Source organism: Mus caroli, unplaced genomic scaffold (assembly GCF_978045245.1).
Source record: "Mus caroli unplaced genomic scaffold, Mus_caroli_1 scaffold_15, whole genome shotgun sequence".
Lineage (NCBI taxonomy): Eukaryota > Metazoa > Chordata > Mammalia > Rodentia > Muridae > Mus > Mus caroli.
The window spans coordinates 20,616,780-20,633,286 of NW_028227270.1; the positions used below are offsets into that span (position 1 = coordinate 20,616,780).

At 43.5% G+C, this 16,507-nt stretch overlaps 1 protein-coding gene across 2 annotated transcripts; it reads left to right on the forward strand.

Moving 5' to 3' along the window:
- Positions 1–3,654: 3,654 nt before the first annotated feature.
- Positions 3,655–12,884, forward strand: Kgd4 (alpha-ketoglutarate dehydrogenase subunit 4). Of its 2 annotated transcripts, none has more exons than XM_085830880.1 (4): positions 3,655–3,769; positions 7,658–7,721; positions 10,207–10,394; positions 12,639–12,884. In XM_085830880.1, the coding sequence occupies exons 1-4, from the start codon at positions 3,731–3,733 to the stop codon at positions 12,654–12,656; spliced, it is 309 nt and encodes a 102-aa protein (XP_085687006.1). In that variant the 5' UTR covers positions 3,655–3,730; the 3' UTR covers positions 12,657–12,884. The 2 variants fall into 2 exon arrangements, with proteins under 2 accessions (XP_085687006.1, XP_085687007.1); XM_085830881.1 differs by having other exon boundaries at positions 10,213–10,394.
- The last annotated feature ends 3,623 nt before the right edge of the window (positions 12,885–16,507 follow it).

Below are 16,507 nucleotides of genomic sequence, written 5' to 3' on the forward strand. Positions count from 1 at the left end.
CATGGCTGGCTCACAGATGGATCGCCGCTCCCTTGGTTTCATTATAGAACGTAGGATACCAGAAGTGTTCAGACACATAGATCCTGACATTTCACCCTGCATTTCTGATTCACGAGAGAAGCGGTAAAAGGAAGGCAGTGGTTAGGAGGTAGCTGTCATCTACACTTGTATGCAGTCCTAACAAATGACCTGGTGGAAATCGCATCCCTTAAATTCACCTTGCCCCTGCCCTCCCTGGCCACCCTGCTTCACCCTGCCCCAGCCTGCTCCCTCTCAGAACAGGGTCTCTGGGTCTCACTATTTGTCCAGACTGGCTTTGAATTCAAGATCTTCCTGCTGTAGCCTCCTAAGTGCTGGGATTCATAGATAAGGTTGTTTCACTACACCTAGTTTAAGCGTTTTTTTTTTTTTTCTCTTCAAAGTTCTTTGTATATAAACTATTTCCATGCTGATTGTGGTGGCATGCATTTTTAAACCTAGAACTTGGCAGACAGAAAAGGCAGATTTCTGTGAGTTTGAGACTAGCTGGTCTACATAGTATGTTCCAGGCCTGCTAGGGGTACATGGAAAGACCCTTCCAATGTAGGAGGATGTTTTTAAGATAGAGGCATATGAATTGGAATTTATCTCAGAACAGCACTTCTGGCCTGGGACTCTGGTGTGCGAACACACACACACACACACACACATTAGCTCATGACCATTTCCCAGCTCCAGGAGTTCTCACGCTATCTTCTGACCTCCACTGGCAAAGCACGCACACAATGCACATACATACACATAGGCAAAACACCCACACACATAAAATTAAAACAAATATAAATTCATTTTAAAAACAGGTCAAAAAAAAAAAAGGAAAAAAAACGTTTTAAGCCGGGCAGGGGTGGCGCACACCTTTAATCCCAGCACTCCGGAGGCAGAGGCAGGCGAATTTCTGAGTTTGAGGCCAGCCTGGCCTACAGAGTGAGTTCCAGGTCAGCCAGGGCTACACAGAGAAACCCTGTCTCGAAAAACAAAAAAAAAAAAAAAAAGGAAAACAAGTATCTTAACCACCCCGGAGTAAAAAGCATTCTAAGCCCCAGCTAATTCATGCAGCTGAGACTTCATAAGCTCGAAGCCATTACTTATATCAGAAGTTGTCTGTAAGCTCGGGTCTAGCGGAAGGGATGCTTCCATTTCTTCAGACAAAATGAATTGCCCGAGGATGGTCCTTAGCCCACTACCAGCCTCTACCTCAACTTCATTGCTTCCTGCCAGCCTTCATCTGTGCTCCACAACTACACATCCAGTTTGCTTCCCAGGCCTTATTGCCCAAACCTACTTCAAGATATCTTTCACCTGCTTCAGAACTGGTGCTTTGCTCTCAAAGAGCATGTGCCAATGGACAGTCCAAGGGCTCAAGAGTCACCACAAAGAGGAGGGGGCAGAGGATAGCACGTTGGGTGTGGGTCCCCCTTCCACTATGTAGATCCTAACTCACAGGCTTTGCCCTAGGTGTCCTTACCAGATGAGCCATCTTACTGGCCCTGGTTTTGGTTTTTTGAAACAAGGTCTCATGTTGTCCATGCTGACTTTGAACACACTGCGTAGCCGATGGTGGCCTCGAACTTCTGACTCTTCTGCTACCTCCTCCCAAGGATTGAAATTATAGGCATCTGTCATTAGTTACGCTCGTTTTATTTGGTGGCACTAGGAATAGAACTCAAGAGCCTTGGACATGCTAGCCAGTGCCGTAATACTAAGCTATATTTGTATCCTCTAAATACATTTTGACTGTCTTTTTGGCTTGGTTTATGTGTGTGTGGTACTTACATGAGTGTACTGGTGTGTACCCATGCCCACAGCCCACCCACACACAGACGGTGGTGAACAGTCATGTGAGTACTGACTGCGACTTGAGCCTGGGGCTTCTGAAGAGCAACTGTGCTCTTCCCTGATGAGCCATCTCTTCAGCACCAACTACCTCAAGCTTTTTTATTTTTATTTTTATATTTTTGAGGCAGGGTGTCTTTTAAACCTGGAGCTTGCTATTTCAGTTAGACTAGCTGATTAGCAAGCCCTGGGACCAGTCCATTTTTGCCCCCCTCCCCTGCTCAGTAATGGGGTTACAGATCCATGTCCTCATGCCCAGCTTTGTGTGCCTGTGCCTGTGCATATATCCTCAGGCCAGAGGACGGTTTTCTGTATTGATTTTTGTCACTCTCTGCCTTATTTCTTGGAGACAGGGTTTCTCATTGAACCTGCAGCTAGGTTGGTGGCCAACTAGCCCCAATGATCTAATCTTCCAAATTTACACAGCTCCAATGATCCAATCTTCCTATCTCCAGGCCTACACAGAACTTCAGCTACAAGAAACAAACAGAGGGAGCTGGAGAGATGACTCAGTGGTTAAGAGCACGGACTGCTCTTCCAGAGGTCCTGAGTTCAATTCCCAGCAACCACATGGTGGCTCACAACCATCTGTAATAGGACCTGATGCCCTCTTCTGGTGTGTCTGAAGACAGCTACAGTGTACTCCAAAATAAATAAATGTTAAAAAAAGAAAAAAAGAAACAAACAAACAAATAGAGATGCAGAGCACACACACTTCACACCCAGGAATCTCATAAAAAAAAAAACCCACAAAACCAGAATCCGTAATACACATGCAAAGGATACGTAAGATTGAAAGAAAAAGCGCCCTGACTTAACGTTATGAGACAAAGGACTTTGAGCAATGCTGTTGAGTTCATTTTGGGTTGGCTATTTACTGCTTGATACAGGGCCTACCCTTAAGAGTGGCTTGTTTTCCCAGTGAAACTTCCTTGAAGAAAATTTTAAGTTTTCATTTGGGAGTGGCTATCTGTGTTAGGGATGGGGACACGTATACACTCTTTCTCAGCTCGAGGTACCCCATCTGGTACACACCCTATGCATGCTGCTGCTGTCTTGGAAAGTTTATATGTGTGCCAGCCCTGTTGTATTTAGAAGGCCTTGATTCTTTGGAGTCCTCCACCCAGCCCCTCTGTGTCCTAACACTTTTTTTTTTTTTTTTTTTTTTTTTTTGCTTTTTGAGACAGGGTTTCTCTGTGTAGCCCTGGGTGTCCTGGAGCTCACTTTGTAGTCCAGGCTGGCCTCGAACTCAGAAATCCGCCTGCCTCTGCCTCCCGAGTGCTGGGATTAAAGGCGTGCGCTACCACGCCCCGGCGTCCTAACACTTTTTTTCTCCTATTCTTTTGCTGAGTTCCCTGAGCCCTGAGGGGAGGCACTTAGGGAAGATATTCCTTTTAAGGCTGAGTGTTCAAAGGTCTTTCATGATGCACATTGCCTGGCTGTGGCTATGATTCCCATCTGCTTCAGGAGACTTCTCTGAGGATGGTTGAGCAAGGGAGGGAATCTATGTAACTCCCAAGTTTTAATAAAATCGTTCGTGTTAGGAAGCCACAAGAGGTGGTTTCAGATTAAAATTTGGACTGTACTGAAGTTAGAAACTAGCTATCTAGGAGGTAAATGGTCCTAGATAATTTGGGATGACGAACCAAATAGTTCAACGGGTTACAGCACAGCGTTGGAATTGGAAGGCCAGAGGTGAGTGTCTAGGCGGGGAAGAGGGGCGGGGCGGACGCAGAGGGGTGGAGCTGTCCCTTATAGCTCCTCAGTGACATCACACAGGCTCCGCCCCACGCTGCCCACTCCCGATACTTCTGCAGCTCGCCTGCGCCCCGGAAGCTGCCCCTGCTCGGGGGTCACGATGGGCAGCAAGATGGCTTCCGCCACCAGGGTCGTGCAGGTAAAACCCGGGCCGCTCCCGCGCTTGGAAGGGAGGGAGGGTTGGTGCAGACACAGCGGCAGCGCCGGGAGGAAAGGCGGTGCCAGAGAATGCATCGTGAGCGCGGCCCTGAGGAGGGCCAGCGGGTGTATGTGTCTGATAATGGAACCTACGGGCTCCAGGGTGGCCCGGAGTAAATCGGGTCTGGCGCCAAGGGTTCGAGGCCCGCGGCGGGTGGTGGCCTCTGGTCGTGTCCGCTCGTGCTCGTCGGAGGTCGGAGGATTCCCCAGCACCTCCTTAGCCCTCGTAGTCTGCGGACTACGCTGCCCTCCAGCACTTCGGCCAATCGCTGTTTAATATTGTCCGTGATGTTCTCCAGCCAGCCAATCCGGAAGAAGGCCGTAGCGGGGCGGGGAAGGAAGCAAATTCTGGATCTGACCTGGTGTCCCTTCAAGGACTTGGGAATGGCCGGATAACCGGCCCCTTTGCCTGCTTCCTCCCTTGGAGCTGGTTAGATGTGATCTCTTCAGGCTCTTGGCTTGAGATGCGGGAATGAGTAAAACCCATGCTATTTAAGTTTATTATACTTACTAGTATGTGTGTTTCAGGGTTGGTTTGCCAAGCCTTTCTCCACTGTGCTTAGATAGGCAGCTATGGTACCATTGCTAATCCACCCATCAATTACTAACTGCTGACAGCTTTTTTTTTTTTTTTTTTTTTTTTGGTTTTTTTTGGTTTTTTCGAGACAGGGTTTCTCTGTGTAGCCCTGGCTGTCCTGGCACTCACTTTGTAGACCAGGCTGGCCTCGAACTCAGAAATCCGCCTGCCTCTGCCTCCCGAGTGCTGGGACTAAAGGCGTGCGCCACCGCGCCCGGCTGCTGACAGCTTTTTTATCTACTTCTCCAGCTGTGGTCTCTAAGAGGGAGACGTAACAATTCATGAGTAAGTGGACACAGCCTTTTGTAATTGGAGAGTTTTTAAATTCTGAACGTGGAGTATTTTCAGATTAATCTTCACTTATGATATGTGCTTTTTTTTTTTTTTTTTTTTTTTTTTTTTGCACAAACAAATTTTCTCTTGAAGTTGTCAGAATGATGACCCTAGACCTTTGGAACCATTGCAATGAATAATCCTCAGTTAGTCATTGCGTCAGTAGGCACGGAGCATGGAGTACGACTTTGCAAGCACAGAGTAGCTGACAAAGTCTGTTATCTGTCCTATATAACCTCATACGTCAATAGTGCATATATAACTCAGTCTGGAGTGCGGAAAGGAGCAGACATGGTGGCACGCTCAATTAATCCCAGCACTCAGGAGGCAGAGGTAGGCAGATCTCTTGTGAGGTAGAGGCCAGCCTGGTCTACAGAGTGAGGTACAGCCAGAGCTCTGTAGTAAAACTAAGTCTAAAAAAAAAAAAAGGTGGTGTGTATGTAGGAATTGATATAGCAAAAGAATATAGTCAGTGGAGTGATAAGCATATGAAGGCATGCTTGGAAATTCTTACTTGTCGAGAAAATACAAATTAAAACCAAGAGGATACCACACATTCACCAGAATAACTAAACTGTACTTTTTATTGCTGCGGTTTGGACCCAGGGCCTCACACATCAGCCCACCTCTGAGCTACACTCAGCCCTTGTTATGAAAAGATGGACAATACCAAGTGGTGACAGCAGCAGAAAGCCTTGAAACTCAGAACTCCTTTATTGCTGATTTATTATCTGAGAGTGTCTGTCTGTCTGTCTCTACCTACAAAGCCACTTGTCTAAAAAATGTTCCAAGAGGACTGAAGAGATAGCTCAGTGGGTAATGTGCTTTCTGCATTGGCATGGGGTCCGATCCCAGCCCCCACACTGGTTGTAGCCGCAGCCTAGAGAGTGAGAGGTGAAGGCTAGCAGGGCTCTAGAACTCTCTAGCTAGATAGACCGATGAGTTGTGGGTTCGGGGCGACTGATAGAGGAGATCCTGTGTTGACTTTTGAGCTCCACATGCATGTACATACCACATATGCATACATTTCGCAAAGACACAAATGCACACACAAGCAGAGGCAGGTGAATCTGAGTTTGAAGCCAACCTGGTCTACATAATGAGTTCCAGGACAGCCAGGGCCACATATAGAGTCCCTTCTTTAAGACAAGGAAAGATAAGAAAAGAAAGGAGAAAAAAAAAAAAGGAAAGAAAAAGAAAACTCTTAGGGGACTTGATTCTGATGGCCTCTTACTCCCATTCTGATGGCTCAGAAGGGAGGGGACTTGATTCTGATGGCTCAGAAGGGAGGGGACTTGATTCTGATGGCTCAGAAGGGAGGGGACTTGATTCTGATGGCTCAGAAGGGAGGGGACTTGATTCTGATGACCTTAGTTTGTCACAGGGTACAAGGAGGGAACCAACTCCTGAAAGCTTATCCTCTGACTTCCACATGCACACACACAAATTACAAAGCAAAAATATTTTTAAAATGTTTTTCTAAAATATACATTTCTGTAGATAAAGGAAAAAGCTGAAACAAAGATTTCGATCATTTTAATGGATTTATAGGCTTAGGAATTACAGATGTTCTCAGCTAATTTGTATTTTTCTACTTTTTTTTTTTCCTGTTTTTACACAGATTGTGTAGTCAGAATGAGTGTCTTGTTGCTATTTTGTCTTTTAATTCTTATTGACCTTAACTGTAGTCAGAGTTTGCTTTCTCAGCAGTAACCGGGAACAGTTGGTATTTAGGTTGGGTTAAAATCTTGTTTAGTAGAAAGAGCCATCTATGCTTCTGAATAGAGGGATGGCTACTTAATGGCAGTTGTTTTCCTTTCCTTCATGGAGATGAGTGTGAGCTATAATTTAGAATAGTGTGTCACTTGTTGTTCTTGCCTTTACTCAAATAAAGATTTTGAAATATTTTTTTTAAAAATTAGAAAAAGTTAAAAATAAAAAATAGGCAGCAAATAGAACAGTTTTGTGTTTTTGATTTAGTTGTTTTTTGTTGTTGTTTTTGTTTGTTTGTTTGTTTGTTTTGGTGGCTCTGTGTAATTCTGGCTGCCCTTGAAGTTGCTATGTTGTTCAGGCTGGCTTTGAACTCACAGAGATCCGCCTGCCTCTGCCTTCCTGTGTACTGGGATTAAAGGTGTCTCTGAGTAGGTGTTCTTAACGGTCCAGTGCTTGTCATGAAACTGTCGAGTAGTAACAGAACATGGGGAGACTTGATACAAATCAGGAAATTTCCACATACTTCCTTACCACCCTGTAAGTCAAGCAGCACAAGGTCACATGGTCGTCACTGGTTCTGCTTGCTTAGTTTTTACTTTTATTTCTATGTCTGCCTGTCTGTCTGTCTGTCTGTCTGTCTGTCTGTCTGTGTGTGTGTATGATCTGGAACTGGAGTTACAGGTACTTGTGAATGCCTGCTGTGGGTGCTGGGAACCAAACTTGGGTTCTCTGCAAAAGCAGAAAGTGGTCTTTGAGTGTCTGTCCAGTCAGTTCACTGTGGATTTTGTTTTGTTTTTGTTTTTAACATTTTATTTATTATTGTGATGTGTGTGGAGGTCAGAGGACAACCATTGATAGTTGGTTCCACTGTGGTTTCCAACTTGTCAAGCTTGCTTGGCAAGTGCTTTTATTTTTAATTACGTATATGTGAGTGTGAGATCCGTGTGAGTGCAGGTACTCCAGGAGGCCAGAGGTGTCACATCCCCCTGGAGGCGCAGGCAGTTGTAAGCCTTCCTGATGTAGGTGCTGGGAATTGAACGTGGGTCCTCTGCTGGAGGAGTACAGTACATGCTCTGAGCAGAATGGTCATCTCCCGACCGCGGAGTGGTAGTTTACTTTACGGAAGATGTTTAGTTTTGAGGACTAGTGTGGTTTTGCTTTTGTAGCTAATGAGGTCACCTTTCCCCACGTCTTATTTTCCTTCAGGTAGTGAAGCCACACGCTCCATTAATAAAGTTCCCTAACAGAAGAGACAAACCTAAACTCAGTGGTAAGTTGTATTTCATTTAGACATTTTTTTTTAAAAAATGTGCTCATCATATTTAGAATGAATATTAGAGACAGTATTTCTCACCCTTATAATCAGGTAGGTTGTTGTGGTCTAGTTCAAAATATTACCCAAGTAGGACACACAAGTTTATTACCTTTCGGTGGGCGGGCTGGGGTACAGAGTCTTACTATGTAGCCCTGGCTGAGCTGGAAATGGTTGTAGACCAGGCTGGCCTTAAACTTTCAGAGTTCCCATGCCTCTAAGTACTGACATCAAACGTGTATACCACCACATCGAGCTAGTCATTAACTTTTTATTATCCCTGTTACATTTATTTGTTTTATCTTACTGTATTTTAGTAAATGAAAATTATGAGTATGACTGTTTTTCCTGCATGTATGTTATCTGTACAACATGCATGCCTGGTGCCCACAGAGGTCCTAGGAGGGCATCAGATCCCAGGAACTGGACTTACGGACGGTTTTGAGTCACTGTGTGGGACCTGGGAATCAAACACAGGTCTTGGCAGCCAGTGCCTGTAATCCCTGAGCCACCTCACAGTCCCTCAAGGGAAACTGGGGAGACAGGCTTGGATGATGCTGATGCAGGGAATCGGACTTGTGTCCTTCAGAAAATGAGCATGACCTTCAATGGCTGAGCTGTCTCTCTGGTAGTTATTTACTTCTTGGTTTTTGTTTGTTTGTTTTGTTTTGTTTTGTTTTTTCATCTCTATTAACAGCATTTTTAAAAAAGTTTTATTTATTCACTATGTATATATTGTTCTGCTTACATGTATACCTACACACCAGAGGAGGGCATCAGATCTCATCATAGATGGTTGTGAGCCACCATGAGGTTGCTGGGATTTGAACTCAGGAACCTTTGGAAGAGTAGTCGGTGCTCTTACCCACTGAGCCATCTCTCCAGCCCCATATTTTCTGCATTTACTTCTTTTTTTTTTTTAATATTTTTTTATTACGTATTTTCCTCAATTACATTTCCAATGCTATCCCAAAAGTCCCCCATACTCCCCCCCCCCCCCCAATTCCCTACCCACCCATTCCCATTCTTTTGGCCCTGGCTGCATTTACTTCTTATTTCAAACTTTTTTCACTTTATTTGTTCTGTGTGTGTATGTGTGTGTGTTATTATGTTAGATCTTGAGTGTGTACTTGTTACAGTGCATGTATGGCGGTCAGGACAGCTTGGAGGAGGAGCTCTCCTCCTACCACAGGAATGCCAGGGATGAAGCTCAGGTTGTCAGGCTTGGTGGCAAGTACCTTTATCTTCTGAGCCATCTCTTCAGTCCTAATTTACTTTCTTTACATGCTGCCGGGCGTGGACGGAGGCACCATCTATAGTCTTAGTTACCCAGGAAGCTGAGGCAGAAGGACCAGTTGAACCCAAGAATTCAATGCCAAGTTGGCCAACATCATGAGACTTCATCAGACAATAAATAAAAATGAATGAATGAGGGGGCTGGTGAGATGGCTCAGTGGGTAAGAGCACCCGACTGCTCTTCTGAAGGTCCAGAGTTCAAATCCCAGCAACCACATGGTGGCTCACAACCATCTGCAACGAGATCTGGCGCCCTCTTCTGGTGTGTCTGAAGACAGCTACAGTGTACTTACATATAATAAATAAATAAATCTTTAAAAAAAAATGAATGAATGAATAAATAAATAGCTGTAGCTGTGGCTCAGTGATTGTTTGCCTAGCTTGTACAAGGATCTGGGTCCAACCCCATCACTGTCTGATCCAAAACAAAAAAGAGCCGGGCGTGGTGGCGCACGCCTTTAATCCCAGCACTCGGGAGGCAGAGGCAGGCGGATTTCTGAGTTCGAGGCCAGCCTGGTCTACAAAGTGAGTTCCAGGACAGCCAAGGCTACACAGAGAAACCCTGTCTCGAAAAACCAAAAAAAAAAAAAAAAAAAAAAAAAAAGATAACTTTCTTTCAAAAAGAATGTTTCGTGTGTGTGTGTATGTGTGTGCGCACACGCGCGTGTGTGTACATGTGCATGTATATACATACATATGCATGTGTTTATGTGTATAAATATTATGTAGTAGTTCATGAACTATTTGAAGCCGTGTATAGTGGCACATACCTATAATATTAGCACTCAGAAGGCTGAGGAGGAGGATTGTTAAAGCAAATTGAGGAATGGCGTGATTTATTTATTTAAATAAAGTTTTGTTTATCTAATGTGGCATTTTGTCTGTGATTCACATACATGCCTGGTACAGAAGAGAGTGTCCGATCCTCTGGAACTGGGGTCACAGACAGCTTGGACTCCCCTGTGGGCGCTGGGAATTAAGCCTCTGTCCTCTAGAAAAGCCAAGTGCTCTTAACTTCTGAGCCATCTCACAGCCCCAGTGACCTGTTAATAAAAGATGACTTGATTATTCAGTAGTAGATAAATCAAAAACTAACATTTAAAGATACCTGTAATTCTCTAACTAGTATTTTTGTTTTTCATTTGAGCCTCAGAAGCTTTGGGATCTGCTGTGCTCCCCTCCCACTCCTCTGTCATTTCACAGCATTCTAAAGGAAGTACGTCCCCCGGTTTACTGATGCACCAGGGGCCACCAGACACTGCAGAAATTATAAAATCATTACCTCAGAAATACAGAAGGAAACCTATGTCTCAAGAGGAAATGGAATTTATCCAGGTACGCTGTTGTTCTCAGTCACAGGATTGTGCAGAGTGCTGGTGACTTTTGGGTTTGCAATTTCCTTCCTTTGTTTTGTCAAATGGGATCATAGCTGGGGGAGATGAAGAGATAGGCCAGGGCTGTCAGGCACAAATCACGGATGTCTTAGTTAGGTTTTACTGCCGTGAGCAGACACCATGACCTATCAAGTCTTATAAAGGACAACATTTAATTGGGGCTGGCTTACAGGTTCAGAGGTTCAGTCCATCATCTTCAAGGCAGGAACATGGCAGCATCCAGGCAGGCATGCTTCAGGAGGAGCTGAGAGTTCTACATCTGCATCTGAAGGTTGCCAGCAGAATACTGACTTCCAGGCAGCTAGGATGAGGGTCTTATAGCCAACACCCATAGTGACACACCCACTCCAACAGGGACACACCCTCTAATAGTGCCACTCCCTGGCCCAAGCATATACAAACTATGACAGAGGACATATGAAGAAATAAAACCATACAGAGGGTTTGAGATGTAGCTCATTAGTAGAACTCCTCCCTAACATGTGCCAAACCCTGGATTCACTCCCTAAAAAACATAAAACTGTATTAAAAAAAAAAAAAAAAAACCCTTTGGGTGAGGGATTAATAACTTTTCAAAGTATAAAGGGCTTCTGAGACCATGGATAAATTTGAGAGTAACTGATGTCATCAATTATCCTTTTCTTCTTTCTTTTTTCTTTTTTTCTTTTTCTTTTTCTTTTTTTTTCTTTTTTTTTGAGACAGGGTCTCTCTATACAGTTCTGATATCCTGGAATTTGCTAAGACCAGGCTGGCCTCAGGCAGACTCCCCCTGCCACATGCTAGGATTAAAAAGTACAACACTACACCTAGTTTTGCCATCAATATTGAGTCCTTTCTAAATCTGAATTTACAACAGTTACCATAAGTGCCTCCACAGTTTGCTAAATCTAGATTTCCCCCCTCTGAGGGTATTTCTATGTAGCCTTGGCTATCCTGGAACTTGCTCTGTAGACCAGGCTAGCCTCAAACTCACCTGCCTCTGCCTCCCTTGTGCTGGAAGTGGGATTAAAGGTGTGTGCCACCACCACCTGGCTGCTGCTGCTGCTGCTGCTGCTTCTTCTTCTGCTGCTGCTTCTTCTTCTGCTGCTGCTTCTTCTTCTTCTTCTTCTTCTTCTTCTTCTTCTTCTTCTTCTTCTTCTTCTTCTTCTTCTTCTTCTTCTTCTTCTTTTTTTTAAATCAGGGGCTGGGGCTGGTGAATTGGCACAGAGGTTCAGAGCACTGACTGTTCTTCCAGAGGTCCTGAGTTCAATTCCCAGCAACCACATGGTGGCTCACAACCATCTGTAATGGTATTCTATGCCTTCTTCTAGTGTATCTGAACATAACGACAGTGTACTCACATATATAAAATAAATAAATCGTAAAATCAATCAACCAATCAATCAGGGGCTGAAGAGATAGATGACTCAGTGCTTAAGAGCACTAGTTTTTCTTCCAGAGGACCTGGGTTTGATTCCCAGCCCCCACATGGGAGCTCACAACTGTCTGTAACTCCAGGGCATCTGATGCTTTCTCATCTGATATTGTATGTACATAAAAATTAAATTATTGAGCCAGGCATGGTGGCACACGCCTTTAATCCCAACACTCGGGAGGCAGAGGCAGGTGGATTTCTGAGTTCGAGGTCTGCAGAGTGAGTTTCAGGACAGCCAGGGCTACATAGAGAAACCCTGACTTGAAAAAACCAAAAAAAAAAAAAAAAAAAAAAAAAATTAAATTATAAAAAAATCATAAAAAAAACCATAAAAAAAAAAAAAAAAAAAAGCTGGTCGTGGTGGCGCACGCCTTTAATCCCAGCACTCGGGAGGCAGAGGCAGGCGGATTTCTGAGTTCGAGGCCAGCCTGGTCTACAAGGTGAGTGCCAGGACAGCCAGGGCTACACAGAGAAACCCTGTCTCGAAAAACCAAAAAAAAAAAAAAAAAAAAAATCATAATCAGTTTTAAAAAATCAAAAGCTGTCTGGGATTGGTGTATCACAAATGTAATCTTAACTCAGAAGGCTGAGGCAGGAGAATTGTCATGATTTCTCAGAGGCCAGTCTGGGCTATATATACTGAATTCTAGGTCAGCCTGGGTTACAGAGTGAGACCTTGTTTCAAACAGCCTGAGCTGGAAGGTTGATTTTTTATTGTGCCATTAATGCCAGTTTTGTACTGACATCATTGCTTTCTGCTTCTCTTTTCAGCGTGGGGGTCCAGAGTGACCATCGTGGCTGCTGCTTGTCACCAGACAGAAGGATAGCTTTACAATAAAGGACTTCCACAACGTCAAATGAAAAGTCATACATTAAACAACCTTAATGAATATTCTGTAAGCAGAATGAAGTATAGAAACCCCAAGTGGTCACTTGTATCTCCTACGTTATGTATCTTGGTCAGCTGCCCCACAAGCTGACCTCTACACTTATTAAAGTCTACATTTTTAAATGCTAGCCTATTAACTTGCTCTTGATTATGAAATGTTCCCAGCGATGAGCTATTAAAAGCACATAGTATCTAATAAATGTCCCTTTTCTGTTTGTTTAGATGTAAAGATAATTTATGAAGGATAACTACTGCTATGTGGAAGTTATTTTCCCCTGAATTTAGATGAGAATCAGTGAGATATTTCCATTGTTAGTTCTCTGATTTTTTTCATTTACAAGGTTATCTGCATATAACTGATGTAACCATGTGTTGGCACACGCCTTTAATCCCAGCACTCGGGAGGCAGAGGCAGGCGGATTTCTGAGTTCGAGGCCAGCCTGGTCTACAGAGCGAGTTCCAGGACAGCCAGGGCTACACAGAGAAACCCTGTCTCAAAAAAAAAAAAAAAAAAAAAATGCAATTTAAATGAAAGCTGGCAGTGGTATTAAGGCTATGAAGATTAGTTATAGTTTATAACCTTAAAAGGTTATTTGTACCTATATTCAGCATGTACTGTAGAGAGCAGGCAGCCTTATGTGAGCAAAGCCCACGGGACTGTGAAGCCTTACCCAGGTAAGCTCAGAGGGACAGAGTATTAGTGTTTAGCAGTGATTGATCCGGGCCCACAGACACGAGCCACTGCAGATTCTTCCACCCTCATGTTTGTCCAGCCTGAGATTGCTGTCCTACAGAGACCTATGAAGACTAGCTAATGCCTGCCTCCCTGTGTGCCTGCAGGGCTAAGGTTCTGGGGGCAGCAGGAGAACCTTACCTGATCCCAGTGTCACTGTATGTGTGTCATTTCTTCATTGTCTTATTGCTACTTGGGTTCCAGAACCCTGTGGGTCACGGCAATTATAAAGTAGAAAACAATAAGAAGATGAGTATAGCTTAGGCACAAGTATTTCACTAGAAATGGCTACTTAGTCTCTTCTGGAAGGTTCTCATTTATCTTACGGTTGGGTTGTGATCGTGTTTGCAAATCCTGATAATTAACTCCCAAGTCTAACTTACTGGGCAGCCAATGACACTACAATGGGTTCTCCTTACAGTCATCTTCAAAAGCTGACGAAGTCCATACTTGTAATGACATAGATTATACCTTTTAAAGAAGTCTTCCTTAATGATGAGAAGCCTATGAGCAGTACACACTAGAATTGTTTATTTTTGTCCAATTGCCCATGAGCTAATCTTGTTTTTTTTTTTTTTTTTTTTTTATCATCCAAGAGTTTATTTTTCTTATAAATTCTGTGCTATGAATAGGTTTACATTTGATTTTAGTAGTAAGCTATTCTGGTAACTAATGAAAAATACATAATTCATCATTTTGTTTTGTTTGTGCCAGGATCTTACTATATAGATTGGTTGGCCTAGAACAGAACTTGCTGCATAGAACAGGGTGACTTAAAACCCACAGAGATCAGCCGGGCTTGGTGGCACATGCCTTTAATCCCAGCACTTGGGAGGCAGAGACAGGCGGATTTCTGAGTTTGAGGCCAGCCTGGTCTACAAAGTGAGTTCCAGGACAGCCAGGGCTACACAGATAAACTCTGACTCGAAAAACCAAAAAAAAAAAAAAAAAAAAAAAAAAAAAAAAGAAGTTTAAGTCATTCATCTAGTGACTGAATATTGGTTGGCTAGCATTCAAAAGCGGGTCACTACTAGATTATACTAGCACCTGTTTTTCTTTTACAATTTATTTATTTTATGCATATCAGTATTCTATCTGTAAGTATACCTGTGTGCCAGAAGAGGGCATCAGATCCCGTTATTGATGGTTGTGAGCCACCATGTGGTTGCTGAGAATTGAACTGAGGACCTCTGGGAGAACCAGGCAATGCTTTTTTTTTTTTTTTTTTTTTTTTTTGGCTTTTCAAGACAGGGTTTCTCTGTATAGCCCTGGCTGTCCTGGAACTCACTTTGTAGACCAGGCTGGCCTCGAACTCAGAAATCCGCCTGCCTCTGCCTCCCGAGTGCTGGGACTAAAGGCGTGCGCAACCACGCCCGGCTTTTTTTTTTTTTTTTTTTTTGGGGGGGGGGATGTTTTGTTAAAAGGTATTTTTAGATCTACAATAATGTTTGACATATAGGAATCAATACCTATTTGTTAAAAAATTTTTAGTTATTTTGAGACGAGTTCTTTCTTTGTATCCCTGACTGGCCTGGAGTTTACTGAATAGATCAGGCTGGCCTCGAGCTCACAGAGATCTGCTGCCTGTGCCTCACTAAGTGCTGGGACTAAAGGCATGTTTGCATCTTAAATGAGGTTTTTGTTTTGTTTTGTTTTGTTTTTTAAAGATTTATATGTAAGTACACTGCAGCTGTCTTCAGATGCAGCAGAAGAGAGTGCCAGATCTCATTATGGTGGTTGTGAACTACCATGTGGTTGCTGGGATTTGAACTCGGGACCTTCTAAAGAGCTGTCAGTGCTCTTACCTGCTGAGCCATTTCACCAGCCTAGCACTGTGGGTTCTAACTACAGGGTATTGTAGCATGTAGGATTCTAATTATAACCTGGTTAGTTATGTAGTTGCAGAATTTTGTGATTTATGAATTGAGTATTAATCAACCCAGGATTATAGAAAAAACTCCCAATGACCAATAACAGATTGTGTGTGTGTGTGTGTGTGTTTGTGTGTGTGTGAGACTGTAGGCCAGGCTTTCCTAGAAATTGCAGAAATTGCCTGTGTTTCCAGTGCTGAAGTGCACTGCTATGCGGGGCAGGACAGGGATGTGTAGGGATGGAACAAGAACAGGAAACAGTAGAGGGAGAATCCGATTGGTTAATTAAGCTTACTTTACTTTTTCATATGGGTTAAAGTACTTCTTTATGTTACCTAAAACTGGCCAGCTTGGGAGAACTGGTGGCTAGTTCCTTGGAAAGTCAGATTAGTTTCTGTCTAATGCAAAACTTCATTATGCCCCCAATTTTGGTTTGATATGGTGAACCTTGCGAGGATCTCTTAAGTTTTATTAACAAAGGTATTAAGGGGCTTGGAGATGGCTCATGTTTTTGTTGTTGTTTTGTTTTGAACATTTTTTGTTTATAGGAGTCCTCTTTTGGCATGTATGCCTGCATGACAGGACACTAAATCTTACAAGCCACCACATGGTTGCTGGGAATTAAACTCAGGACCTTTGGAATCTGCAGTCAGTGCTCTTATATGCATTTCTCTAGCCCTTGGATCAACTCTTTTTTTTTTTTTTTTTTTTTTTGGTTTTTCGAGACAGGGTTTCTCTGTGTAACCCTGGCTGTCCTGGAACTCACTCTGTAGACCAGGCTGGCCTTGAACTCAGAAATCCGCCTGCCTATGCCTCCCAATCCACTGCCGGGCGAAGATCAATTCTTAAATCCACCAGGGAATTGAGGCCTCAACAAAACCACCCTCTACCCTACAAACTGGAAACAAAGATATGACTCAAAAGGAAACCATTGCTGAAGCCAGTAATTGACAGCTAGGCTTAAAGCATAATCACTAATTATATAGCAAACACTTACTATGTGTAAAGGCTCTGTATGTTTCTTTTTTCTTTTTTAAGATTTATTTTTTATTATAACTAGTTACACTGTAGCTGTCTTCAGATGCACCAGAAGAGGGCGTCAGATCTCATTCCGGGTGGTTGTGAGCCACCGTGTGGTTGCCGGGAT

Bases quoted from the DNA above. Each gene is read 5' to 3' on its own strand.
- Kgd4 (XM_085830880.1), top strand. From the start codon at position 3,731: ATGGGCAGCAAGATGGCTTCCGCCACCAGGGTCGTGCAG. The intron at 3,770-7,657 runs GTAAAACCCGGG...ATTTTCCTTCAG, and splicing joins CCGCCACCAGGGTCGTGCAG to GTAGTGAAGCCACACGCTCC. The intron at 7,722-10,206 runs GTAAGTTGTATT...TTTTCATTTGAG, and splicing joins AGACAAACCTAAACTCAGTG to CCTCAGAAGCTTTGGGATCT.